Below are 27,603 nucleotides of genomic sequence, written 5' to 3' on the forward strand. Positions count from 1 at the left end.
ACTCTTTTGGTACACTCACGCTGCTCTCTTTAGTGTCATTTTTGGGCGCAGCAGGCAGCTCTTTCCAGCAAAAAGCTCTAAAAATGCTTTGTACACCTCCTGCTCTGCTCCAAAGAAGGCTTAATTTGCCTTAAAACAAATTTTCTCAAGCCATAAGGGAGTATTTAATCATTGTTGAAGGTGCTATACAAATAAACAAGGTTAAATGTTAATTTATTGTCATTGCGCAACACAGGGTTGCACGATGAAATGCAGTTTTAGTTGTACTTTTATGCTATAGTGCATAAGAAAATCAAAAAAGGAATACAGTTGTTATGGTGGACTTGAGGAGTCTCACAGCCTGAAGCTGCTCTGTAGTCTGGTGGTCAAACAGCATTGCCTTGCCTTCAGTTTACCTAAAAAGTAAAAATCATCACATTTGGTGATAGGTTTTATTGGACACCTTATCGAATGACCAATACACCCATTAGTCGAAAGATATGGCCATTATATACCTTACAATGACAGGATTCCTACAGCAAATTTGCAGATGGGTTTTCTGTATATAATATGAATATGTTGCACATTGATCAGCCTGTTGGGAAAGCTGAATTTGGTCGAGTTGCTTCAAGTTAGGCAGATGACAGGTGAGAATATTACCTAAACCAACATCCCAGCATTATAAGAGCCAGCAGGTATAAGTTCGTATTTCATCACATCTCCTCCTCAACCGATGCTGGGCTGTTCATGTGGACACCCTGGGTGATAAATGCTCTTGGGGCATTGGGCCTCTGTACTCTTCAGTGGTGTTATTGTTATTGCTGGAGCTGCTCCCATCTATTATACATGCTCCTCCTGACACACACACACACACACACACACACACACACACACACACACACACACACACACACACAAATCTGGTCTCCTCTCTGTTGTATTTCTCTGTAATGGTAATCATCACCCTGCGGGAGTCAGGATCACTGAGCACTCCCTGCTTCACCAGCAGTGCAAAGGTGGAGACGCATTATACATCATCATCCAGTGGAGCCCATTGTGTTAAAACGTCTTGTTAATGATTTTTTTTCCCCTTTCTATGTTGTAATGAGCACATATGGATCTAAGGAATAGGATGAGACAAAAACCTGTTCTACTGTGAAACTTGTCAGATGTTAAACTGCAAACACACACAACAAAAGACCCAACCTGTAGTTGGTTTTCCCTGCAGCACTGGATTCAATTTGATAAACTGTGATATTTCACTTAATTATTGATGCTATGGAGTAACTTTAAATTTACTGTGTCTTCATGCAAATAACAGTTTGTATTGTACTGTTGCAGTATTTTTTGCTCAATAGTGTCTTTTCCAGTACTTGCTTTTATGCACATCAAGTTCAAACAAAGTTAGGCAAACCTTAGTGGTTTGGCATTGATATTCTTGTTACCATTTGCAACCTGCTGTGTTTTAGAAATGTGACAATTTTTTTCTCTGTTGACTGAGAAAAGCAGACATTTGAAACTAGCTTTAGTTGTACAAACTATTACATTGAACATTGAGTCTGCAGATTTTTTATGTTAAAGTTATTATGAGGTTATTATGAGTGCTGACAACAAAACATTGACAACAATTCATTCAAACTACTGTATGTTCACAGTGATAAATTAAGCTGTGGTTTATTTTAGTTGTCGTTGGGAAATAAATCTATAATAATTTTTCAGCAATATTGTAATTCAAGTGGTGTGAAAGAAAACTAAACTTCTGCACCTCCTCACCACCGTTTTCAGGCTTTAGAAAATCTAACCCATGACGGAAGACTTTGGCCGATCACAGGTTATTTCAGAGATAAAGAGCGTTTTTATTGGCTGTTCTGCAAATGCAGATGCGTATGCACATCCCTTCAGTGAAAGTTCTGCTGCTAAAGATACCCAAAGTATTAGGGCCGCAGCTAATTCAAGGCTAAGCTATTTGATAAGACTTTATTAAGATAAGTCATCTATCTATACACATTATATGGAGGAACGAAATTGTGTAAAAATGTTGTCTAGTTTAGTGCCCAGGAAGTGGACATTTGCTGTGAAAACAGTCAGGAGAGCTGGTCTGCTGGGGTATAACAAATACTGGTTCATTTGCTGTGTTTATCCGAGGCTCTAGCCAGGTAGTTTAGACTTCTGCTAATCGTAGCTCACGGCTGTGGCAAGTTCAGTAGCTAGCTAGAGCCTTGAATCACAGTATGTCATCTCAAAGGGCTTTACAAAAAAACAGGACGGTAATTCTCATAGAATTGCTGCAGCTATATAACGGCATCGGGATGAAATGAATGACTAGTACTCCGCCGATGCATATGTCTGTGCTCGTCGGATGGGAACAGCATGTAAAATATGAAAATAATAATAATAATACATTTGATTTAAAGGCGCCTTTCTCGGCACTCAAGGGCACCGTACAGGGATACATAAGACATTAAAAGCAGCAAAAATATAAAGAATACAACAACAATAAAAACAAGCTCCATAAATGTACAGTATAGCATGCAGTCAAAAGTAGAGATGATTTGTAGTTAAGAAGATGACGCTTATGTACATACTGGTATGGTCTTTTAAAAACCAGCAGGGAAAAAAATTTTAATCTAGCAAAGGAACTATCATGGCACAAAAACTACTTCCTAGTTGTTCTATGCCGTTTTAGCCTATACTTAAACTATATATACCATGGATGCTTTATGTGACTGTGCAGTTTTTTTTTTATATTATTTTTCAGCCAGCCTTTCAGTACTTTCAGTGTATACACATTTAGTCCCAGTGGCAATAACACCTTTAACACTTTCAGCATTCATGCCTTTTTTCTACCCACTGAAGTAAACAACATCAAAGCAGTAAAGTGACGTCGCTCTGAAATGCTGAGAGTTAAATTCAAGGAAAAAAAAAAAAAAAACGAGGTCCGTCTGTGGTACTGTGCAACAAAGTTTGGCCTCTCATCAGTGCAGATACCAAAGCAGACAGCAGTGTTGCATCATTAGTTGCTATTCCAGTCCCCTAATCATTAGTGGATCCTAACATTCTGTCATCTCTGCTTTTAAATATTTATAACACATGAGTATTTCTGGATCCCCCAGCCATCTTTTGCCTAATGAATCTATTACCAACAAGTCCAGTTTCATCTTTGACTCTTTAATCTTTAATTTCATTACAGCGCTACCATGAACCTGAGGGTGTGTGTGTGGTAGGTTTTCATTTCCTAATGTTCAGTCTCTGTTGGACAGTGAAAAGTATTCTCACTTCTTACCTTTGTTCTCGCAGCAAGCAGTTTGGAATGACTGTCCCGAAATTACTTTTTAATAATAAAATTTCTCTTCATTGTGCTTGTGTCACTCCTTTGTGTCACGCTGTCAGTTTCACAGATTCATTTTCTATGATAGCTGTTCCACAGATTAGGCAAAAAACGGGAATTGTACTTTTACTCTTTACTGTACGTCGGTGACATACAATAAAGAGTGAAAGAGTCTCTTTGTTTCTTTTGCTTTTCCTCTATTTCTTTATTTGTTTAAATTAAATCTCTTACAGTACAGTGAAGGCCCTGAAGGATGGAGGGTACATTTGAGCTGATTTGAAGGGAGAGCGTGCTGATAGTCCTGAATGGTACTGTAGAGCTGGTAAGCTGCGTGTTCACAGCTCATAGAAAAATTGGACCTCTTGCTGCTTTTACATGTTCCTCTTCGGCTAATGAGGACACAGTACAGTGTTACAGTGTAATTCATTGCACTGCATTGTTAATGTTTTCAACGACATGAGGTCCAGCGTGATCCAAAATCTTCTGTAAAGGATGCAATACATTAAAGTTAAATGATTGCCTGAGGGCAATTGGGTCACTGCTGCAGCAAATAGTGGAAGTATACATTCCAAGAGGAATTCAGTGCATAACATTTACATTATGTAAAGTATTCTGAAATGGGAGATTATATGAAAACTTTTAATATCAGTATATACTGTATAAACAGTGGTGGATTGTAACTAAGTACATTTACTTGAGTACTGCACTTAGAGGTGTTCTGTGGAGTTTTCTTTTAAACAAGCAAAGTTCACATTTAGTGCCTCTCAACAAAACAGTGGGAATCCTTGGGGCCTAACAAACACTTTGCAAATGTTTTATGAGGAAGGAAATGCATTCAAACTCTTTTGAATATTTGAAATTGTGCATTGTTTAAATCCATGTTTGCTAGATTGCGTCTTCCTCTTCACTGCCTTTGTGGGCACACTGCTACGCTCTTTTGCATCCTTGTGCATATGAATGATACAAACAAAACGGGAACCCACTCGCAAAAAAGGAAAATACTCAATAGCAATAGTAGTGCTCCACAGGATTTAAGTACCATTTTGAGATACTTTGACTTTACTGGAATGTTTCCATGTTAAGCTACTTGTATTTCTACGTCTCAGATGGAAATATTATATATATATTTTTTACTTTATTAGGCCTGCATTTATTTTACATGACAAGATACTTTACAGTTTAAAATCAGATTATGAATGTATTCAATTACTATAATCTCTCATTTGCAAATTGTAACATTAAAATGCTGCTTGCATGTTAATCTTTCAGAAATATTAATTGAATATTTTGCTGTCTAAGGTCAATCTATATCTATAATGAGTTCTTTTACTTTAGTTCTTTTTAATAAGTATAGTTTGGCAGATAATACTTCTACATGTATACTCCTACTTTCATTTACATTTATTGCAGCAGAGTGGTATTGCTCCTATGACTTTTCTTTCCACCATTGAGCATCAAATAGAAAATACCACTACAGTCGCTGATCATCACTGTATATGTGATAATTATGACTGGGACATATGTGTGATCAAAGCAACCATGTGAATCAATACCAACATGGTATGAAAATGTTTGTGCGTATTCCCTTTAATAAGGCTATAAAAGGCAGACATATTGTAAACCCTGACATATACTGTGCACTGTAAAAGTCAGTAACCATTAACTCCATCAATATACTGTTATCTTAATATGCAGGTAACATATGCTCAGAATATCCATCTAGATCTCTATATAAGTAAATGTTTTGTTTTCTACTTAATGTTGCTTCCTCCATGTCGAAAATTACAAGATGGATCAATAAAAGCATTAAATGAATAGAGGCAGCGCTAAAAAGCAGAAAATGGAAATGCAAAACATGACAGAAACGTCAGATATTGTGTTGCCATGGAAATGTTATCTTGTTAGGTGGTGACACAATTTAGAAATATGTACTTGGTTAAGAAATATTATGTAACCACTTCGTCTCTCTACCATTCTATGTCGCTCTTTCTCCCTGTCAAAGACTGTTAGAGCATAGATTATTGTTGATGTAATAAATCCAGCCAGCCAGTGAATCGAAATGACAGATACATAAAAAGCAGGGATAGGAGGATAGAGATGGAGATGGAGGAGGGTCTATGAATGTGTGTGTGTGTGTGTGTGTGTGTGTGTGTGTGTGTGTGTGTGTGTGTGTGTGTGTGTGTGTGTGTGTGTGTGTGTGTGTGTGTGTGTGTGTGTGTTCCAATAACCTTGGTGTCCCAAGCCCATCCCAACTGCAGGGGCTGAAGCCCGTCGATTCTCCTGCAGGGTAAACGTCTCTCCTCTGGACTCAGTTTGGTTCACTGAATCCTTACTGAGAGAGACACAAAGAGAGTATGAAGGGGATGGAGGATGAGGAGGAGGAGGAGTGGGTTTTCAACAACAAGAGAAGTGAGAATGCTGGTGGAACGGGACAGAGGAGGTGGAGTGGGATGATGGGTGAAGTGCAAAGAGAGAGAGAGAGAGAGAGAGGTGGTGGAAAGTGGTGGTTGGATGATGAGAAGAGAAGAACATGAGGAGGAGGAGAGAGAAAGTCCATGCAGAGCTCAGTCTTCTCTGTTTTCCCTGACTAAGAATAGCAGCTCTTCTGGTAACCCAGTGCCCCAGGACACGACCATTTGAATAAAAGCCTCTATCACTTCACATAATGCCTGGTGTGTGTGTGTACGTGTGGGGAAGTATTTTGAAGGCAGATACACAGGGAAATTCAGCAGATTAATAAGAGAGACAGACAGGAAACGAGAGCGAGACGGGGAGCGGGCTAATTGATGGGGATGATAATAGGCTAGTGGAGAAAGGGTGCACAGACGATACATCATTTCAGCGGGCAACTAACTCTGTAACCCTCCCCCGTCCAGTCTCACTCTCTGTCTGTGTGCTCTGCCTGCATCATGTAAGGTCTGTGGAACTTTAAATGGGATGAATATGGGCAAGAAAAGAGCGTGAAAAGCAAATGTAGTTGAAAGCCATGTTTCCATATGTGTGTGCCAAATGTCTGCTTAGCTGTGGCTTACATCTCAAAGGTGCAACCAAAACATCTTGTCCTGTAAAGTGAGACTGTTGGCACGACTGAGTAGCGATGTTGTGGATGTGTAAGGTGCCAGGGTCACACATATAAATTGCTTTTCTCTCTTTATCGCTCTCTCTTTAGCACTACTTCCTCATCGTGTTTGGTCACGATGGACAGAAGCCTCTGGAGCTGCGCACAGAGGAGGAGAGTGAGTGCGATGAATGGGTGGAGGCCATCCAGCAGGCAAGGTACACACGTATTATTGCATAAAGAATATTTGTGTGCTTTCCCCACTCTGTTTTGTACAGCAGGGAATATGACATCATACTGCATGACCACAATTTGATGTGATAGAACATTAGAGAGCATTCATACAGCCATACTGGTGGTTTTTCATTTATAGCCTATTAAATATAAATCATGTGTACTTACTGCATACCTAATTGTGCTCCAAAGAAAGTTTTTTTTGTGCCTAGTTTACTACCTTCCACTGATCCATTAGTTTCAGTTTATTTAGTGCGGTATGAAACTTGCAGATATTGGAAGATTTGAAATGCAGTAATCCATCTTATTGTGGCTGCAGCAACTTTTGATAGCTCTGTTGATGTGTTGAAAGAGGCTCAGACATCTCTGGTCTGAGATGAGGAGTTTGGACACAGCTGTCCTGAAAAAGATAATGTGCATTTGATAGTTTCAAAAGAAGCATGTATCGCTTGCATTTTGTAGGTGCCGTACAATATCAGCCTAATTAGTTGTTCCTGTGGTCATCTGTGGTTCCTGCAGATTCACACTGACTGGCATATTTTGAACTTCTTCTGAAATTAGGAAGTGAACTACAATCACTACAATGTAACCACTTCCGTTAAAAAGCCCTACACACCTTTGTCTGTGCACACCAGTGCATGTATAGACAGTGTATGATTGACATTTCCATCTCACTTTTTTTGTTTGTTTGTTAGGTTTAATAAACGTTTAGGCTAATATATTTAAAAATAGCTAAATAACAATTTAAAATTGGTTCTTTAAATAACCAGTTGGGCCCACAAAGAACTTTCTTGAAATTGGTATCTTAGTTCTTTAAGGCACCATTGGTGTGCAGGGCTATCAAAGTGAAGAGGTTTATTTATTTTTTTTGTACTAAGGGCACTTTGACATGTCACAGTAGGAACAGCTGTAAAAATGAAATATGTGTCACCACCTTCTCCAACTGAGCACAGCCCACTTGAAACCAGTGAGAACAGAAATAGCCTGTGAAATAACCAAACTGTTCTGACCTCGGCAGAAAATGTGTTCAATAAGGACCCCATTGCATGCAGTGAGAAATTTGTTGAGAAAATAGGTTGTAGGGCTTTTAAGATTTTAAAGCTTCACACAGGGTGGTCAATTTGAATCATTACCTAGTGTTAATAATCAATACACTTTCAAAAGCATTAAGTGTGTTTGTTATTCCTTCCTTTCTGCCATTAACACACAATGGAGGAAAGAAACAATAATTTGTTTTGTATATGCTGCTATTCAGTCATGTGTATGATATAAGTGCTTCATATAACTGATAATCTCTATATATTTGTGGACTTCTCTTTATTTTCAGTTACTCTGACATCATCATTGAACGAGAGGTGCTGATGCAGAAATACATCCACCTTGTACAGATAGTGGAGACTGAAAAGGTGGCTGCTAATCAGCTGCGCACCCAGCTGGAAGATCAGGACACAGAAATCGAGAGGCTCAAAGCAGAGGTACAGCATGGACACACACAAACACAACACCTACAATTGCTTCTTCTATGTGGGATTTAATTTACGTGCCCAGAGGAAACAATGCGTGTGTAAAGGCCTACTAAACAGAATGCAAGAGCCAGTGCATGTGGGCATTTGATGTAACACAGAAGACGTAAAACAACAAGTACTGAGCACTGGAAGAGAAAGTGTAGTTCTTTTTTATTTATACAATCCTCTCAGGGCACAGTTTGTTTGGCTGTACTGTTGATACATCATCCTCTGTTTTGTTCTGAAACAAGTATTTATTTATTTTTAAACAGTGAAATATGTAATAATCTTGGTTATGACTACCATAACAAGCATTAGGGTCTTCATTTAATGCCAATGAAGGTTCACACTTAAAAAATGCTGGGTCAATTTTAACCCAATTTGGGTCAATCGTGGTACCCAGTACTGGGTCTATCCAGTACCCATGAGCATAAAAACCACTGGGTCACCAATCACACCCAATATTTTCTTATCCAGTTTTAGTGTTATTTATGTATTTTTTATTGGTTTATTCCCCCATATCAATATGTGGTTATTTTGACCCAGTAACATTTTCATATGTAGGCTACATTTCTCTTGGGTAATAAATTAAACCAAAAAGGGTGGCTACTTTTACCCAGTGTAATGTTATTTTTAATCTTTATATCAGTTAAACCCAAAACATTTTGACCCAGGTTTAGTGTTATTTTGTATTTCTGTTGGGTTATTGACCCATATTCAATTCAAAGTTAAAAGCGCCAGGTGGAGTTTTCTTGTGAACAAACACATTTACGTTACGATTCACTGATACTCAAACCCATTGTGTGTATCCTTGGGGTCTAACAAATGCATTTCTTTCCTCGTAAAACATTTGCTGATTTATTAAATGTCTTAAATCGTACATTGCTTATATCAATATTTACCTGCTTGCAGTCTTCTTCTTCCCTGCCTTTTTTGGTGAATTACTTTGGGCATTACCGCTGACCATTGTTGATCAGCGGAATAACATGAAACCGGTGGCAGGAATGTATTGCATTTGCATGTGTGTCCTTCTGTGCATGAACAATACAAACTGGAACCCATTAATAAAAACATTGCTCTAGCACTATGGATGGTCGTTTTCAGTAAACATGTTTCTTCCTCATTTTTTTAAGGCATTGAACTAGGGTATGCATACATAAAGTTGCCATCACTCACTCACTCACTCACTCACTCACTCACCCACTCACTCACTCATTCATTCACTCACTCACTCACTCACTCACTCACTCACTCGGTGATCCAAGGAAATCTAATATATATCTGAATACCCATATCCCTATGGGTAATGGGTTTGCAGCAGTGTGTGTGTGTTTTCACAGCTGTGCTTATGGCAGCAGAGGAGTGGGTGTGAACAGTGCTCATTCACCTCTGAGCGTAGGAGGAGAAGGAGAAAAATTGCATGTATGTATATACAGGGCATGTGGGCATAAACCTGACTCCAGAAGAAGTCATTGGTAGCACTGGTTTATGGATCTGCCAACTCTGAACATGTTTAGTATTTTTGTGAAAGTGGAATGTGTAAAGTAGCTCTAGCTTTAAAGTCATTCATTTATTCACTGACAAAAAGACTGTTTAGTTACTCTACCAATTAATTGGAGCTAATTAGTTGGAAGTGTATCAACTGAACCAAATGACATAGTTCTTTATAGGAAAATAGAAAACTAGGAGGTTATTGGGAAATTATTCAGAAATTATGGATTTTAAATAAAGTAAAGCTATACCATTGCTTTACCAGATTTACCAGATCATTTAGTGTTAGTCTTTGCTGGATCAGATGAGAAGTGATTCTATATGTTAGATGTTCTCTTATGTGCCACATAGATGGCCAGAAGGCACTGCAGAGTTAATCTCAATGTACAGGTGCTTTATTGAAATTTAATTCTGGTCTGAGCAGCAGTCGGCCCCAAGGGAAGCTATTTGCTCATTTGCTCAATCACAGCTCCACTATTATTTCCAATTCTGTTTCAGCTCATCTGTGTCAACAATTGTAGCATAAATATTTTGTTTGTTTTGGCTATTTCTGTCTTCAGGAAGAAATAACACTATGTTTAATGGGTTAGCCTGTTATGCTGATTTTAGCTTTATTCCCCCTTTTAGAGCAACAAGTGTGGCAGATTCATCTCATACACACTGTGATTATATGTCATTGGCAGGGATACAGTGAGCCCCGTTGATAATGAAAATGCTAACGAAAGACATTTTATGAACATCTGCCTGTGTAATTGGACTGCTCATGATAAAAGGATTAGACTTTGAGAGCCAGTGTGCAGTTGGCGATCCATCTCATTAAAACATACTCTTGTTTGTTTGTTTATGTGTGTGTTGCTCCGTGTTTATGAATAATTAAACCAACTAGCCACTGTAACTGTCAACAGTTGGCAGACTGGCTCCTCTCTACTGCCATTGGCATGATAGCTCTAGTGAATAAGAAAATGAAGATGAAAGTGTGTGGCTAGAAATGGCTTTGGTTTCATATTTCATGCTTTTCTCCATCTGTGATTAACTGATGTTGTCAAGAGGCCTGAAGGTAAAAAACAAATAGGTGAAATTATTATAAGACTGCTCAGGGGCGATTCTTGGATCAGACCTTCAGGGGGGCTCAGCCCCTACTGAAAATGTGACACGGATACAGTGCCTTGCAAAAGTGTTAACCCCCCTTGCTAAATCAGTATTTTCACTGGATAACAATGAACATAATTGGCCAAAACTCTGTTTCTGTTAACCCTTTCCTTGACTGGGTTTGCATTGGCGACAGCGACGCAGGATTTTAAAACTGTTTAAAGCCCGTTGAACGTGTAATTGTTTGTCCTCTCTCACTAACCGACAAGTTCACAAACTCTGAGGTTGAAGCACTAAAATTGATTTCAGAATTTAAAAGATAAAATAAAATAAATTAAGTCTCAACCTCTGCTGGGTTCATTTCTTCTTCATGGAAGATTGCGTTGTCACGAAAACCTTTCACCAGCTATGTTTAAAGTTAGTCATCACTGTTATTTAAAGAGAAGTAGAGACATTTAATATTAGGTTTACTATGTAAAATGAGATTTCTTTCCCCCACAGCTTAATAAGTTTGGCATCTGCCTGGCTTATTCTCTTTGTGATGTGTCACATGTAGGTCTTGGCTCAAAACCTGAAAAAACTGAAACTGAAAAAACTTTATTGTTAGGCAGCTGGCTAAATGTCACATGTCTAAAGGCCAATCTGACTGAAGATATTTATTATAGTATTTCATTTAGAACTGTCATGATTAGATAGATTAGGTCTTTAAAATGCCTTGATATTATGGTTTCCATATATTGGTTTGTGCTAGAAATATATTTATGTATATATATTACAATAAAATATATATACTGTGTGTGTATATATATATATATATATATATGTCTCTGCAGAGGATGATACTTTGTTGTCAGTCCCTGCTGTGCCCGACTACAGGTAATCAAGCACATCAAAGCCTTAATTTGCTTACTGTCACCAGCTGATAGCAGCCCTCCCCTTCTCTGCCATTCTCTCTTTCTGAATGAAGGCACCAGATTGTCAAAGATGAGGAAGTCTGATGTCTATCTGGTGCACCAACAGTTCACTAAGCATACACTGCATGACAATCACATATACAATATTCAACCAAATTACTCCTAATTAGTTTAGGAATAAAATATCCTCATGAATTAAATTGTATCACTTCCTACTATACCTCAGAAGACCATTGTTTCTATTTAATGTGATTTTACTGTAATTTAATGTGTCTTTTGTTCAGACATTTAGTCAACCACATTATGCTCAAATTGTTTGTGACTGAATTTTTCTTAAAAGATTATAGCTCTGAACAAAACTAAGGAGCGAATGCGGCCTTACCATGTCAACCATGAAAATGAAGACCCGGATATCAAAAAGATCAAAAAGGTAAATAAATATTTTACTACCTAGATTTCTTGTGTTTTTCTCTTCTGTAACCTGTCTTTTGTGTCTTACCTGGCATTTCTTGCAAGTGTTGCATGCACAGTATGCACGCTCCATGTGTATGACTGCGTCTAAGCTACCTTGTTTGTATTTCCTCAGGTGCAGAGTTTCATGCGGGGCTGGCTCTGTCGGAGGAAGTGGAAGATTATTGTTCAAGACTACATCTGCTCTCCTCACGCTGAGAGCATGAGGAAGAGGAACCAGATCGTCTTTAACATGGTGGAGGCAGAGACAGAGTATGTAAATACTTTATAGCGGCACACACTGTAGAAATTTTGTCACTATAGTCAAGCTTTGCAGTACATGCCATAACAGACATTCCCGTATTTCACTTTGAAATAGTTTCTCAATAGAATTTTCAGAAAATGTACTATATATATATATATATATATATATATATATAGATAGATAGTTAATTTAAAATTACATACACTGAAATAGAAGATTTTGTACATAACTGCCATCCATAATGTACTAATGTATTGGATTAATTCAAACAAACTAAATCACATTCAGATTATCAGAACCTGACAAAACATGGGTTACTAGTATAGCAAATCGTAACTTGATAAGTTCATAAGATATTTTCGAGAAAATGTTGAGAAAAGATTAGAAATGTGTTTGTACAGTTATGGGCAAACAGGGAGAGACATTCATTATGCATTATAGCTTCAGCTAGAACAAATAAAAACATTCAGGAAATGTTATTATCTAACTGTTAGTCAACATTAAGGTATATTACAATATTACAAAATCCAACTATTAAATATGAACAATGTCTTCATTGAATATATTTGCTCCTATACTGTATGCTTTTTGAAGATGAACCTGAATTTCTATGACATTGCCGGGGAGTCTGCTATATCTCACTGTTTAAGACAGTATTAGGTAATACATATAAGTATTTTGACTGTGTGTGTGTGTGTGTGTGTGATGACAGGTACGTCCACCAGCTCTACATCCTGGTCAACTTTTTCCTCAGACCTCTGAGGATGGCTGCCAGCTCTAAGAAACCCCCCATCAGCCACGACGATGTCAGCAGCATCTTCCTCAACAGGTGTGTAGAGATTCCGTCCATCTTTGCTTTTAACTGAATCACTGACATGTTAACTACACTGGGGGCACAAGCAGAGAAAGATTCTGAGGATTAAAAAACAACAAATCCTCTTTTGTCATTTTGTTTTGACACTGTGTCTTCAGTGAGACCATCATGTTCCTTCATGAGATTTTCCATCAAGGCTTGAAGGCAAGAATAGCCAACTGGCCAACTCTGGTGCTGGGTAAGCTGTTTCTTTGCCTCACACAACACACATATACACGCTGTATGCATACACTCTGCAGCCACTCAGTGACATCAATGTCAGGTTTTCAGTGGTCCAGTTTGTCTCATTCAAACGTCAGTCCTGATGTCTTACTGCCCCATACACACACACACATTCATTTCCCTATCTTAGTCTGCAACAAGCACACTCATTGTCTTGACAGACAATGACCACCCGGACCAGAAGGCATGCCACAAATTCACCTCCTAAAACAGAAGCCCTTCGACAGATAAGCATCACCTAGGAGACAGACTGCTGAAAGACATGACAGCAAATGACTTGTGACATATTCAAAAAGAAAAGGGTCAACTGACTAAACACCCTTATCTGACACTCTGCTTCAGGCTCACACTGAATTTAGATATTTGATCAACAATGTGTATTACATCAAATCCATTTATGTAATGTTTTTCTTTGTTTTCTTGCACAGTTTTGATTACTTTATCCTTGTCAGGGCATGGCCATTGAAAAGCCTGATGATCCAGTCATTTGTTTCTGTGCAATTAATCAGGACATATCCTCTACTTCAGCCAGTGCTGTTATAGAATATCCCATAAATGGGTTTATATTCATTCTTTGAATAGAGTTTGTCATGCATCTACACAGTGATGATGCTTTTTAAAACAATTGCTTATTGTCCAAGAAAGTGGAAACAAGGATCAATAAAGAAACTCATAAAATCACCAATCAGTGTTTACTGAATTTGGTTTTAAGGAGTCAGTTTCACTGCTATACATTTGAAATATCTTTTCCCATTTCCCTTTATCCTTACCTTGGCCAAATCCGCTCCACCACCTTCTGTCTTGTAGTTTGCCCTCACCATTTTGGGATTGACTTAAATGAATTCATACTAGCAAATTAAATTGTATTAGCCCTCTGCCCTGACTATAGGTGCGCCCTATACAAGTTGAAGACAGTTGGCCTTTGAAGTTGTTATTGGATGGAAGTAAAAACTGTGAAAATAGTATCGGACAATGAGAAACGAGATACCATAATCAAAGTTAGTATAAAAGTGAAGACTACGATAAAAGCTAGCTGTCAAATTGTTATGCTGTCCCTTATGCCAGGAAGAGTATCTCCAGTGAAATATTATCATTAGGCCACCGCATAGGAAGTACAAGACAGTAATTCATCTAGTAAACATACACAAAGAGTCCACACGAGTAAAAGTAAGAAGAGCAGTTTGTATTAGCAACACGTTAAACTCAGACAGTTTGGTAAGCAAAAAAACAAAATTCTACTAAATCACAAATCACAAATCACAAAACAGCTATAATAAAATCTGTGCTAAAACATAATGCTCCAACAAGGGCATTTGGGGAGTAGCTAAAAGACCATTGTCAATATTTGCCAGTTTTGTGCCAGTTGCTATAGCAACAGAATGTTAAACTAAAACCATCTGCTGGTGGCAAATACTTGGGAACTGCATTCCGTTATTCAACTTACTATATATACTGTATATGTGTGTGTTTTTGTTTCTAGCTGACCTATTTGACATCCTGCTGCCCATGCTGAACATCTATCAGGAATTTGTGCGTAACCATCAGTACAGCCTGCAGGTTTTGGCCAACTGTAAGCAGAACAGAGACTTTGACAAGCTGCTGAAACAGTACGAGTCTAACGCCGCCTGTGAGGGACGGATGCTCGAGACCTTCCTCACGTACCCCATGTTCCAGGTAGATCATGGGCACCAGCACACTCACGTTTTCACAAACATATTGTAACACAAATATAAATGTCTGTGTTTTGATCTCAATTCATTCATGTGTTTAATAATCTTTATTTTCCCTATTGCTGTTCTCTCCTACAAGATTCCTCGCTACATCATTACTTTGCATGAGTTATTGGCACACACGCCTCATGAGCATGTGGAGCGCAAGAGTCTTGAATTCGCCAAGTCCAAATTAGAGAATCTGTCCAGGTATGTGTCTGGACAGTTGCCAGAATTATCAACTTTCCTGATACATTTTGACATTAAACTAACTGGCGTGTTTGTGTATGGCCAGAGTAATGCATGACGAGGTGAGCGACACAGAGAACATCCGGAAGAACCTGGCTATAGAGAGGATGATAGTGGAGGGCTGTGACATCCTACTGGACACCAGCCAGACCTTTGTCAGGCAGGGTAAGTCTTTGTCAGGTCACAGCACTGCTTACCATACAGCAAAGCTCTGAAAGGTTTCCTGACAGTAAGACCCTCCTGCCTGTCAACCTGTGATCTGAGAGCACAGACGCTGAGACATGATATTAGATACTGTAATACCTTCTACTGGGGGAGATTTGTCTCTTTGTTAGCTTGCCCAGTAAAAGAAAATGTGGTTCTAAAAATTGGTTGTAGTTCTCCATGTTAACCTCTCAAATATATTATTCTGAGGGATAGTAACTAACATAATTCAAAGAATAGCATCCTAATGAATTATTCCCAAGCAGGTCAAAACAGATTAAGGTACCTATTTTGTTTAATCCCATTTTTGCAGCTGCAGTTTCCTATGAAGCTGTCAGATTAAACCAATTTCTCTTTACTAAATGGAAAACCTCTGTGATGTCTTATCTTTCAATGCACTTATTGTAAACTACTTTGGGCAAAAGGGTATGTCAAATTAATGTAAAATTGTATATTTAAAGCCACTACAAGTTCATATTCTCTTACTGTGAAGATAAATGAATTGCCTGTGAACACTGGTGTGTGTTAAAGTGTTAGTGTGGAGTCATGGTGCCAGATCCAACAGTCTGCCTTGTCTAACAAAAAAAGTAATTCTTGGTCAGCTTTATCTCAAATGTACTGCATAATTTGTACTGTATTAATCAGCACTTACTTCATGCATCAAGTGATTGGAGAGGCAGTTCAATAAAAGGCACTGGTCCAAGACCTGCACAATCTTGTTGATGTGCTCTTGAGACAGGCACTGAACCCATATCTCTCCCACTGTTCATTTAGAAGTGTGCTAATTGCTACAGTGTGCAAACCCTAATGAGCTGCTGTATCTGATCTCCTGATTTGTCGAGGTCACTTTCGCATGAAGTGCTCACACCAGTTTTGACAGTCCACGTCTTCTCTTGATCCAAGGTTCCTGTCAGGTTGAAGCAGAGATACAGTTTATGCCACTGCATTTTCAATTGAGAAATGTTGCTTTTTTACACAGCCCACAGCTTAGTGTCAGCTTAATGAAACGTAATGTAATCCTGTGCCCGACCTGTTCCTCAGGTTCACTAATCCAGCTGCCGTCAGTGGAGCGAGGGAAGCTAAGTAAGGTCCGTCTGGGCTCTCTCTCTCTGAAGAAGGAAGGGGAACGTCAGTGCTTTCTCTTCACCAAACACTTCCTCGTCTGCACACGCAGTTCTGGAGGAAAATTGCACCTTCTCAAGGTGAGAACACCTTAACCTCAGTAGTTTAAGTAGATTTCAGAGTGGGAATTAACATTTTAATTGATCAAACTTTAACCAAAATAAACTGTTTTTAATTTAATTTAATTTGCTATTAAAATCTTGCAGCAAGGTGGAGTTTTGTCCCTGATTGACTGCACACTCATAGAGGAACCAGATGCCAGTGACGAGGAGTGTAAGTTAACCACATCTATGAAGCACTGCATCTACGTTGGTCGACATACTGGCAGCTTTTATTGGCTCATTTAGACCCTTCACCACTTACAGAGGTTAATTAGGTGTCAAATGATAAGTGTCCAGAAATTACTTTCCTTTAAATATCAGATGCTCACCCCTTTAAATGTCAGGTTTTAATCTTTTGACATTGATGATCATTGTCCATTATTTTCTTCTTCTTCTAAGGATTCATTTTGCAAATAGGGAGATTGATGAAACACCTACACACAAACACACAAGTGCTGAGACAATCGCATGCATGTGCTTCAACACACACCTTTTCACTTAAACCTCAGGGGTGCGCAGAATGGAGATAGCAGGTCCACTTAATTAACCCTCTGTGTGTGTTTTTGTGTGTGTGTGTGTGTGTGTGTGTGTGTGTGTGTGTGTGTGTGTAGGTACAAGCACAAGCATTTCTTTTTTACATTGACGGCAGCCGTAACATTATTGTTAAGAAGATTGCTGTACTGTAAAAAGCTCTTTCTTTTTCCTCTATCACACAGCTAAAGCTAGCGGTCAGGTATTTGGTCAGCTGGACTTTAAGCTCATAGTAGAGCCATCAGACACACCTTCATTCACTGTGGTGTTACTGGCACCATCTCGGCAGGAGAAGGCGGCATGGACCAGTGATATTAGCCAGGTAATACACAAAGTCACACAAACACACTAGCCAGACAAACACAGAATAACAAGAACCTCCAAATAGCAAGAGCATGTCTCCGCTGGGCATTGGGAAGGCTTGGTGATAAGTAAACACCAACACGGGTGCAGTTCCCCAGTGGGGAGTTCAGCTAACTGCCTCAGTACTTCACAAACAGAGTAGCACCATACAAGCATGTCAGACTCAATTAATTCTTATAAAACAAAAATAAAAACATTGACAGTTTCAAATGGCTAGACCTTTGAAATATTTCCACAACAATTTCAGCATTTGTTTTAATTTAATGGGAGGGCACCAATAAAGAAATGAGTACTAGAAATATTATTTCAAAGTAAATCCAGAGTATTTGTGTTGTATGGTGTTACAGACTCCACCGACCATTTTCTTTAAATTCTATAGGTCAAAACAAACCCTCTCATACTGTCATTCTTTCACTTCATTCTCTCATTCCTTATCTTCCTTTTCTCTCTGCCTCCGCAGTGTATAGATAATATCCGCTGTAATGGCTTGATGACAAGTGTATTTGAGGAGAACTCTAAAGTCACTGTGCCTCATATGATCAAGTAAGTATATTTGTGTGTGTGAAGAGGATCACCCATCTCTTCATGCCAGTGTTGCAAAACATATGATGTAGCATACCTGGGTGAAAATGTTACAGTCATGTTGATGTACAGTACTGTATAATTGTTAGGCTGTATGTTATGTATTATGCTTTTTATATTTATTTATCCTCAAAAGTATTCTTTGGTATACTCCTTTTTTGGAATACATGGATTTTCTTTATTCATTTATCTTTTTATACTTGGCTGTTTTTGCTCAGCTACTTTCATAACCTTTTCCTTGCTTATCAGCCCAGCAGTCACCCATGCGTGGTTGTGTGTGTGTGTATGTGTGTGTGTTTGTGTGTGTATGTGTGTATCCATCAGATCCGATGTGCGTCTCCATAAAGATGATGTTGACATTTGCTTCAGCAAAACGCTCAACTCCTGCAAGGTCCCCCAGATCCGCTATGCCAGCGTGGAGCGGCTGCTGGAGAGGCTGACCGACCTGCGCTTCCTCTCCATAGACTTTCTCAACACCTTCCTGCACACATACAGGATTTTCACCACGGCAACGGTGGTCATGGACAAACTGGCCGACATCTACAAGAAGCCCTTCTCCTCCATACCCATCAGGTCATACAACGCAAACACAAATATGCTTTCACAAACACAAACTTGTCGTTTTTGTGTATCTGTCTATATTTGTGTTTGTATGAGTGTATAAAATATGCAAGGATGTGTATTTGCGTGTTATGAGTGTTCTGAGAGTGTTTTATTAGCTTCTCCCTCTTTTTTTTAATTCTGTGAATGATGTAGTCAGATGTGGGTCAGTGTTTTGGACTCTGTCCACAAGGTTGAATACATACTGGCTGAAATACATACCTGCCTGTGTGTGGAGGCCAACAGAACAGATGTTTCAACAAAGTTTTGGCACAGCCATAGGAATATACTGTGTGTCAGATGGGGAGTTTCTCTCTCTCTCTCTCTCTCTTTACTTTATTCATGCTCTCTCTCTTATTACGTCTCTGGATCCATAAGAATTGTGTGTCTATATTTCTTCCTCGGCATTAGTTTTTCGACTGGAAAACCTCTGTCTTTTCCTCTGCCCAAGGGCAGGTTTGTATGTAAAGCCTAACTCACCGTGGCCTGTAGCTGCCATCAGTGGAAGAGAACAGGGAGGATTCATCCAGAGACCAGAGGTGTGCAGGAAAGATAGTGGGCATATGTAGGGCAATCCCCCTTTCCTAAACCTTTACTTAAACAGGATATGCTTCATTTTCCCCCTAATGTCATTGAAGATGGGCACATGAGCAGCCCAAGTGTCCTTTAAGTCAAACCTTTCATTTTTTTTCTCTCCCTTATCCACCAGAGAGCCATTAAAAGAAGAGGTTTATAAGGAGAACATCATTTACTTTATTGTTTTTATTTTGGTGATTTTTAGCCATGCTGGCTCTACATTGGCCATTAGTCTAGACTGAAATGTTTAAAAAACTATTGGATGGATTGCCATGAAAGTATATTCTTACATTCATGGTCCTCAGAGGACTAATTCTCATGACTTTGGTGATCCTCACAGCCTCAACTGTACTTTGTGTTCAGTGCTAATTAGTGAATTCTAGCATACATTATACCTGTTAAACATCAACATGTTAGCATATTGACATGAGCATGTACAGTACTGTAGCTTAAAGCACTGTTGTCCCTAAGCATAGCATCACAGAGCCCCTAGCATGGCTGTAGACTCTTAGTCTTGTTTTAACCTCATGTATTGATATTTCATAGCTCTTTTACAATTTTGTGTACTATATCCTTCACATTTTGTCTTGCAGTTATTAGTTTTTCATGTCTTTTATTGAGCATTTGTTGACGAAGATTAGAGCACTACAACGATTAGAATTACATTTTGTGGGGTCGATTTCAAAGTCAAAATCCCTCTTTGTTTTTGTTTTGTTTTTTATCAAAGAGGTGCCCTCATTTCATTTTTGTCCCTTGATTTTAATTCAATTTTATTTATAGAGTAACATCATATCAGAAGATATCTCAGGACACTTTACAGATAGAGTAGGTCTAGACCACTCTCCATAGTTTACAGAGACCCAACAATTCCCCACAAGAGCAAGCATTTGGTGCGACAGTGGTGAGGAAAAACTTCCTTTTAACACGCAGAAACCTCAGGCAGACCCTGGCTCGTGGTGGGCGGCCATCTGCCTGTTAGAGACTCTCTGCATGGCACTGAGACAGAATACACAGAGGTACACAGACTTTAACACAGCTCTCTTTTCTCTTATCTCTCTTTTCTCCCATGTGGTCATGTGATTACTTGGAAGATTAAACATATGCTGCTATTCTCTCACTCACACGCTGGCTCCCCTCCTCCCCAAACGCACCTTTCATCTTCTAAGAGATCCATCCATCATCCTTACATCATCTTCCCTCAAACCATCTTATATCTTCATCACATCTCCTGGTTTTGTATTTTCATGTCTCAGTCCAACCATCACCCCATCCATTTAATCATTTTTCTGTGTCATCCATCCCCCTGTCTCTTCATGTCCCCTCTAACTACAGGGTGCAGTACCACTCATTTGACCGTCTGTCAATCTTATCCATCTCTCCCGACTACAGTCTGAAGATCAAGAAGATAGCCATGGATCAGTCCAAGTAACTGACTCTTCTCTCTGTCCTTCTTCTTGCTGTCCCTTTTTCAACTTTTCCTGCCTGTTCTTCCTCTCCTCTGGTCATGGTCTGACACTTCACTGATGCATGACTTTCTCCCTTACTTTTGAATATACCTGCTATTGATCTCTTTAAATGAATGGAGCAACTCACAGGGGATGTAATTTCACCAGTTTGTTCAATCTGCGGGCGGTCTGTAGCATGTTCTCTCACTGTAGCATCACTTCCTCAAGGCAGTTTTTTCTCTCTCTATTCATATTGACCCCTTTTCGTCATTCCTCTCAGTCTGCTTTATATATCTTTCTCTTAAGCATCTACTGCTGTTTCAAAGTTCTTCAACATTCCTCCTCTTTACTATTCATGTATCTTTCCTTCCTCTGTCTGCCTTTCCTTTCTTTTATTTCAGTTGGGGATGCAATTTGTTCCTCTATTTCCTGCTGAATAAGTGGCTTGTGTGAATAAATGATGGATGTGTTTGTGTTTATCTATGCATGATTACTCCTCTCTTAATGTAGCTCTGAACACACAACTTTCTGAGCAATGTTAATGGCATTACAAAATGCTTGTCGATTAAAGCTTTTGAACTTTCATTGCCTGGTAAATAAGGCGTTTAAATGTTGCAAATGTAGTCTGCAATAAAAGATTTATGATTTTTTCCCCTACTTGCATACTTGTTTGTTGACTATGATGTTCCTGTTTAAGGCAAATAATCAGGTACCAAAATCATAGTCAGCTGAGGGGAATTTGAGTTTGTCTCTTTGAGCGACCTCTTTCACATTTCATGTAGTCATTTCATCCTTTGAATGGATAAAGATAACGGTTAGAGCAGATTTAAGTTCATGTTAACTTGTCCAATACCTCCTGTTCATAAAATCTGAGGAACCATGTATACAAAGTTCTAAAATTCCTACACTGTTCATCTGATGTTGATGTAAACACCCTAAAGTTAAAGCTTAAAGTCATGGTAAGCACGGTAACCTCAAAAACATTGTTTTATTTCCATCCCAGTCTGCTGGAGTACAGACACAACAAAAATAAAATTGTGTCACTGTTCATATATTTTCTGACAGCACTGTATGTGCCCACACACTCATTATAAGTCACTCTGGATAACTGCATTAGCTAAATGCCCCAAATGTAACACTGAATGCCTTGAGCTCCCCAGTTTTCCGTGACATCTGATTTTTTTTATGTTTATGAATTCTGAAAACAGTATTTTGACCATATATACTGTATGTCTAATACAGGAAAACTATCTGACACAATGACTTTGCTATTGAAACTTTTAGGCACATAGACAAACAACTTTTCTATTGAGATGCTGCAATTACACACTTTCTTTTCATTCTCTTTTTTTGCCAACAAATTGCTTTTTACCCCCTTCCAGGTCCTTGGAGCTGTTCTTTGCCACCAATCAGAACAACAGAGGTGGCGAGCACATAAACGACAAATCACCTCGTCTTTGCCGCAAATTCTCCTCTCCACCTCCTCTGTCCATCCAGTCCCGCACCTCTTCCCCTGTCCAAACAAGAAAGCTTTCCCTCCACTCCCCCATCACCGCCAGGGTCGGAGGCCTCGACCTAACCAGTCCTTTTTCAAACTCCAGCGTCAACCATAACACTTCCCAGTCTGCTGCCAGTAGCCCCACATCGGCCCACACCCCCCAAACCCCCCAAACCCCAACACCTCAGACCCCAACTCCAACCACCTCCTCTTCTCCTCCTCCCTCTTCCACCTCTCCCCCACCCAACAACTCCAAGCCACCGCAGGACCAAGTTCCACCCATTCCCTTGTCCCCGGACCAGAGTCCCTGCTCGACTGCAGAAGGGGAGGATGTGCCCAAGATCGACCCCTTCTGTGGCAAAGTGAGACGGAGCATCCGCAGAGGTATTTAATACTATAGTTTCCACATAAATAAAGTGCAAAAAAACATTTATACAGCACAGAGCATTAGGGCTGTTTTTTTTTTTTTCTTCCATGAAGAGCTAAGGGTCACTCCTCAGATGGCACAGTGTGAAGTGTTCCATGTAAGAGCAGAAAAAGGCACCTGGTGGGACATCAGCTAAGACAACTTCCCACCAAACGTGCTCAGATCTTCTAATGGTGGTGTTAAACAGCCTTCTGAGACTGGAGAGGGATTGTGTCAGGGCATCTGCAGCAGCAAAGCAAGGACAAGCTGCAGTTAGACCATAATTAGCATGTGCACACACATACAATAACAGTGTGTACATGACTGTGTGCATGTGTGGCAGCTGCTAACAGCTCACTAGGAGACAAAGAGCCATTAGCACTTGTACCATTATGCCACTCTCACCTCCTCTGCATACTGTCTCACCGTTTCTTTAGCTTTTAATCAAAAATGTATATGATATAATGTATCTATATACATGCAGCTATTTGCACATCTTCCTTTTTGCCTGTTGATCTTACCCTTTCTCTTGGTCTTTGTCACTCACAAATTGGCAGTGTTTTGGCAATATTCTAAGCATATTAGTAGATATGAGTCATCAGGTGAAAATAGGCAATATCTCTGCATCTATCAAGTTACATCCAAATGAAATTCATTTAAATAAAACAACATATTGATCTCCAAAGCAAAACACAAGGATGCATATGTAGTAGCAAGAGCATCTACAGTAGAGCTCCCGGTAATCATGTACTGTGCTGTGTTTACTGTATTAGGGCAGAATACAAATGCATACAATTATGTGAAACAAGCTGTTATGTTATAACCTTTACAATCACCAAATCTCAACCCAATTGTACACCTATGATACAAGTAAAGAAGTCTTGATGTTATCCACTGGTTATACTGAGTGATCTCTGCATGGCTGTGAACTTAAGTATAATAAAGTTCTCCTCTCCAGTAGAGCAGCAACAGTAATGGCCACCATCATGACCATAACCATCATCCTCATCATCATCATCATCATTATTCTTGTCCCTCTCCTCTCTCTGTCTAGCTGTCCTGGAGTCGGTGGCAGTGGAGAAAATCATCCCAGAGTCTCCTCAGAGCAGTGAAGCAGGAGACATGTCTCCAAGTCGATCCCCTTCTACACCTCGACACCTCCGCTACAGACAGCCTGGAGGTAACACTGTGTGTGTGGTTTTATGACTCATAGACTAACTAAACCACAAAGATATAGCTGGAAGCCCTCACAGTGGGCAATGCTGTGCCCACTGCACTGCCACTCTGCAAAGCCAGGCAAAGATCTCTGACCCCGGAGGCTGATCTTTAGTACAGCAGCATAATATAAAGCTCAAATACAACCAGACAATGGCATAAATAGTCCTGTGTGACTGAGTTATGATGCTGATAATATTTCCAATGTTTAAAAAAAAATGAAAGGTGATGACTGATATGATCACAGTGAGAATTCCTGTATGGATGGATGGAACAATGAGGTGTATATTTATGGTCTGCAATGTGCCTGTAACAAGAATGACAATGTTAATTATTGGGAGTTTCGTTAGTGATGATAAATACAGTTAATGATGTATAGGTGAATTTACATTTACATTTGTAGTTTGCATCTAAAATTTCTCTGACGTATATTACAAACACTAGTACAAATGATGCCTGATGTAATGAGTATATCAGCTAAATAAACTTTTCTACATGCAACATATTCTCTTCACGCAAATTACTGGTTTGAAATATAGTCATAGCCGCCAATTTTAGCATAGCTTTTAAACACAGCCTCTAATGTACATATTGTTTTTACAATGTATATGTATATTCTTATAGGTTATTTACACGAATAGTAAGGCAAACTTTGAAATATTTCCCATGTACGTACTCATGTGAATATTTTATCAGAAGGTTACCAAGTAACCAACTATTTGGTTATTCATTAATTTGTCACAGGATAATGGTGGTTGCTATTAAAAGTATTTTAATTGATAAAATAGGCAATTTGGCATTTAGTTTAAAAAAAGTCATCATACAAAAAATGTATTTTAACTTGTGACCAATCATGTTTTTATTGTGTTCATATGAAATGAAAGTTTACTTGTGTTGACTCCTCTTAATAATTACAGCGCTAAAACATTATAACACTATTGTTGTCGTTGATGATAATTACAGTATGTGTTTGTGTGTTTGCAGTCCAGTCAGGGGAGAACTCACGTTGCTCAGTCTCTCCTGCTTCAGCCTTTGCTATCGCCACAGCAGCAGCAGGACATGGTTCACCACCAGGCATGCACGCATGCACGCATGCACACATGCACGCACGCAAGCACGCCCACACGCAAATACTTTACAACTACTTTACGTTTGAAATACTTTTAATGAAGCATTTTTCATTTGCAATATTTTTACTTTTAATACATTTCAATTTCAATACTTCTTAACCACCAACAAATTTTGCTTTTGTTAGTAAATACAGTTAAGCCCAAGATCATCATTGAAAGTTTTATATTATGACAGAGTAATAACATTTTGTCTTTTTCCTTTTTATGTTTTAAATTTTCTCTCCAGTGTTTACTAACTCTGAAAGAACTTGTGATAAAGAGTTCATCATCCGCCGAGCTGCAACTAACAGAGTTCTCAACGTACTGCGGCACTGGGTTTCCAAACACTCACAGGTCTGTCTGGGCCCACGTGTGTGTGTGTGTGTGTGTGTGTGTGTGTGTGTGTGTGTGTGTGTGTGTGTGTGTGTGTGTGTGTGTGTGTGTGTGTGTGTGTGTGTGTGTGTGTGTGTGTGTGTGTGTGTGCGCGCGTGTGTGTGCGCGCGCGTGTGTGTGTGGTCCCTTGTTTTTGCTGGGGTGATCAAATCTGTGGTCTCATTAAAGCAGGTGTCTGATGCGTTCTCTCTTTGCTCCACTGCCCTCACTTCAGCATGTAAACAGCCTTATGCACACAAACACACTGAATATTGTTGCCTTGTCACTTAGACCAAACCAACTCAACACGCCTCAGTCTACCTACTCTTCTGCTAAACAGCCAGAGTTGCCTCTAATGAAGTGAATATCATGGTAATTGACTGACTCCCCGCATAGAGGTCTAATCGATCTGTATCTGCATCGATCTGTTTCACGTATTTTTCTTCAATAACATAAAATGCTGTGATGACAGGCACACTTTTGTGTGCTTATTAACGCAGAGGCAAAGCACAAACACACACACAGTATACACCCACTCACATTTTTCTTTGGGAGGCCAAAGAACAAAGAGCTTGTTAAAATTGACCTTTTTAAACAAGAGTTGAATTGGTGTGGGAATGAAAGGGAAAAAGAGAAGGAAAAGAAGGTGTAAAGGCTGGAAGAAATCAGGGGGTTCAGGAGAAGGAATCAGTCGAAAGACATGAAAGATTGTACAGCAGTGACTGATGATTGGTCAGACTAATGTCTGGAGACTAGAGAATGTCATATGACCATATATACAATCAGACTAAATACATTTTTAACACAGATATTTTGCCATACCGTATCCTGTAGCTGTCTCTTTAATATCTCCAAATGTTGCAAATCAAAGATTAGAAGAAGATTTATAGTAGTTTAGTAGTTAACTTTTTTAATGATTTTTGCATCAATGTGTTACCTTACCTTTATATTTTTAGGCGTTAAATTTGCTGGATTAGCTCAAAACAGACCATCTGGTTATTTTATCCATAAACACGTTCTCAATTGATTTTTTCAGAATGTAGCGCTGGTTAGGTTTACTCTTAACTACATAGTCACCATATTACAACTACTTTTGCGATGTGGGTAAGGTTAAAGCACGAGGGCTGGTTTTGCAATGTGGTCTACTTAAATAAACAACAGTTGGACAACACAACTTTGACAGTATTCCTAATATATCCACATCTAATGGTGTATCAGTCCCTCAACCTCAACAATTATGAAAATGATGTCAATTTGCACAAAGTTACACAAAAAGAAAGTTTAAACTATTAAATATGTATAATTATTATCAATTATATCATGTCAAATATCCCAAATGAAATCAGTAAAATAAGGTAAGTTATCTACAAAATTAAATCTGCTCTTACTTTACTAATTATCACAAGAAATATCAATATTATTGTCTAAAATGAAATATACCATGAAAGAAGATTTTGTTCACCCCTAACTTCTATCTTATCTTTGTGAGAACCAATTTGAGGTTTAGACTTAGACAGTGAGAAAAATGAATATATTCTTGTTAGCTTTTACTTCTGGTCTGTTTAGATTAATGTTAAAGGTCCCATGGCATGAAAATGTCCCTTTATGAGGTTTTTTAACATTAATATGCATTCCCCCAGCCTGTCTATGGTCCCCCAGTGGCTAGAAATGGTGATAGGTGTAAACCGAGCCCTGGGTATCTTGCTCTGCCTTTGAGAAAAGGAAAGCTCAGATGAGCCGTTTTGGAATCTGCTTGTTATGAGGTCATAAGGAGCAAGGTTACCTCCCCTTTCTCTGCTTTGCCCGCCCAGAAAATTTGGCCAACCCATGAGAGAAAGACATCATGGCTTTCAAACGAGAAAAGTGGCAGTTGGTCAAGGCCACACCCCCACTCTCCACCTTGCCCCTCCCTCTCTCCTCCTCAATAGCTTCAGACAAAGAAATGGCACATACTAAGGAAAGCTCATTGTGGGACTGGCTTTAGTGGCTGTAGTTCTGCACCAAAGCTGAATTTCGGGAAAGAGACTTCAGATACAGTATTAGGGGACCACTAAGGTCTATATAAAAGCATCCAAAGAGCACCATGTCATGGGACCTTTAAGGTACGAGTTG

General features: G+C 39.1%; 1 protein-coding gene across 2 annotated transcripts in view; it reads left to right on the plus strand.

Moving 5' to 3' along the window:
• Positions 1 to 27,603, plus strand: part of rasgrf2b (Ras protein-specific guanine nucleotide-releasing factor 2b) — a 39,894-nt gene that overhangs the window by 6,546 nt on the left and 5,745 nt on the right. Inside the window, exons 2-20 of one of the 2 annotated variants that reach the window (XM_028578591.1) lie at positions 6,477 to 6,583; positions 7,927 to 8,074; positions 11,939 to 12,028; positions 12,185 to 12,321; positions 13,026 to 13,142; positions 13,286 to 13,365; positions 14,890 to 15,083; positions 15,219 to 15,328; positions 15,414 to 15,532; positions 16,613 to 16,773; positions 16,900 to 16,966; positions 17,511 to 17,647; positions 18,149 to 18,231; positions 18,595 to 18,843; positions 22,274 to 22,493; positions 22,578 to 22,773; positions 23,850 to 23,989; positions 25,009 to 25,084; positions 25,367 to 25,473. In XM_028578591.1, the coding sequence (XP_028434392.1) occupies positions 6,477 to 6,583; positions 7,927 to 8,074; positions 11,939 to 12,028; positions 12,185 to 12,321; positions 13,026 to 13,142; positions 13,286 to 13,365; positions 14,890 to 15,083; positions 15,219 to 15,328; positions 15,414 to 15,532; positions 16,613 to 16,773; positions 16,900 to 16,966; positions 17,511 to 17,647; positions 18,149 to 18,231; positions 18,595 to 18,843; positions 22,274 to 22,493; positions 22,578 to 22,773; positions 23,850 to 23,989; positions 25,009 to 25,084; positions 25,367 to 25,473 (2,538 nt within the window). Of the gene's footprint in view, positions 1 to 6,476; positions 6,584 to 7,926; positions 8,075 to 11,938; positions 12,029 to 12,184; positions 12,322 to 13,025; positions 13,143 to 13,285; positions 13,366 to 14,889; positions 15,084 to 15,218; positions 15,329 to 15,413; positions 15,533 to 16,612; positions 16,774 to 16,899; positions 16,967 to 17,510; positions 17,648 to 18,148; positions 18,232 to 18,594; positions 18,844 to 22,273; positions 22,774 to 23,849; positions 23,990 to 24,994; positions 25,085 to 25,366; positions 25,474 to 27,603 lie in introns of both variants that reach the window. The other variant, XM_028578590.1, reaches the window with a different exon arrangement.

This window comes from Perca flavescens, chromosome 5 (genome assembly GCF_004354835.1).
Source record: "Perca flavescens isolate YP-PL-M2 chromosome 5, PFLA_1.0, whole genome shotgun sequence".
Lineage (NCBI taxonomy): Eukaryota > Metazoa > Chordata > Actinopteri > Perciformes > Percidae > Perca > Perca flavescens.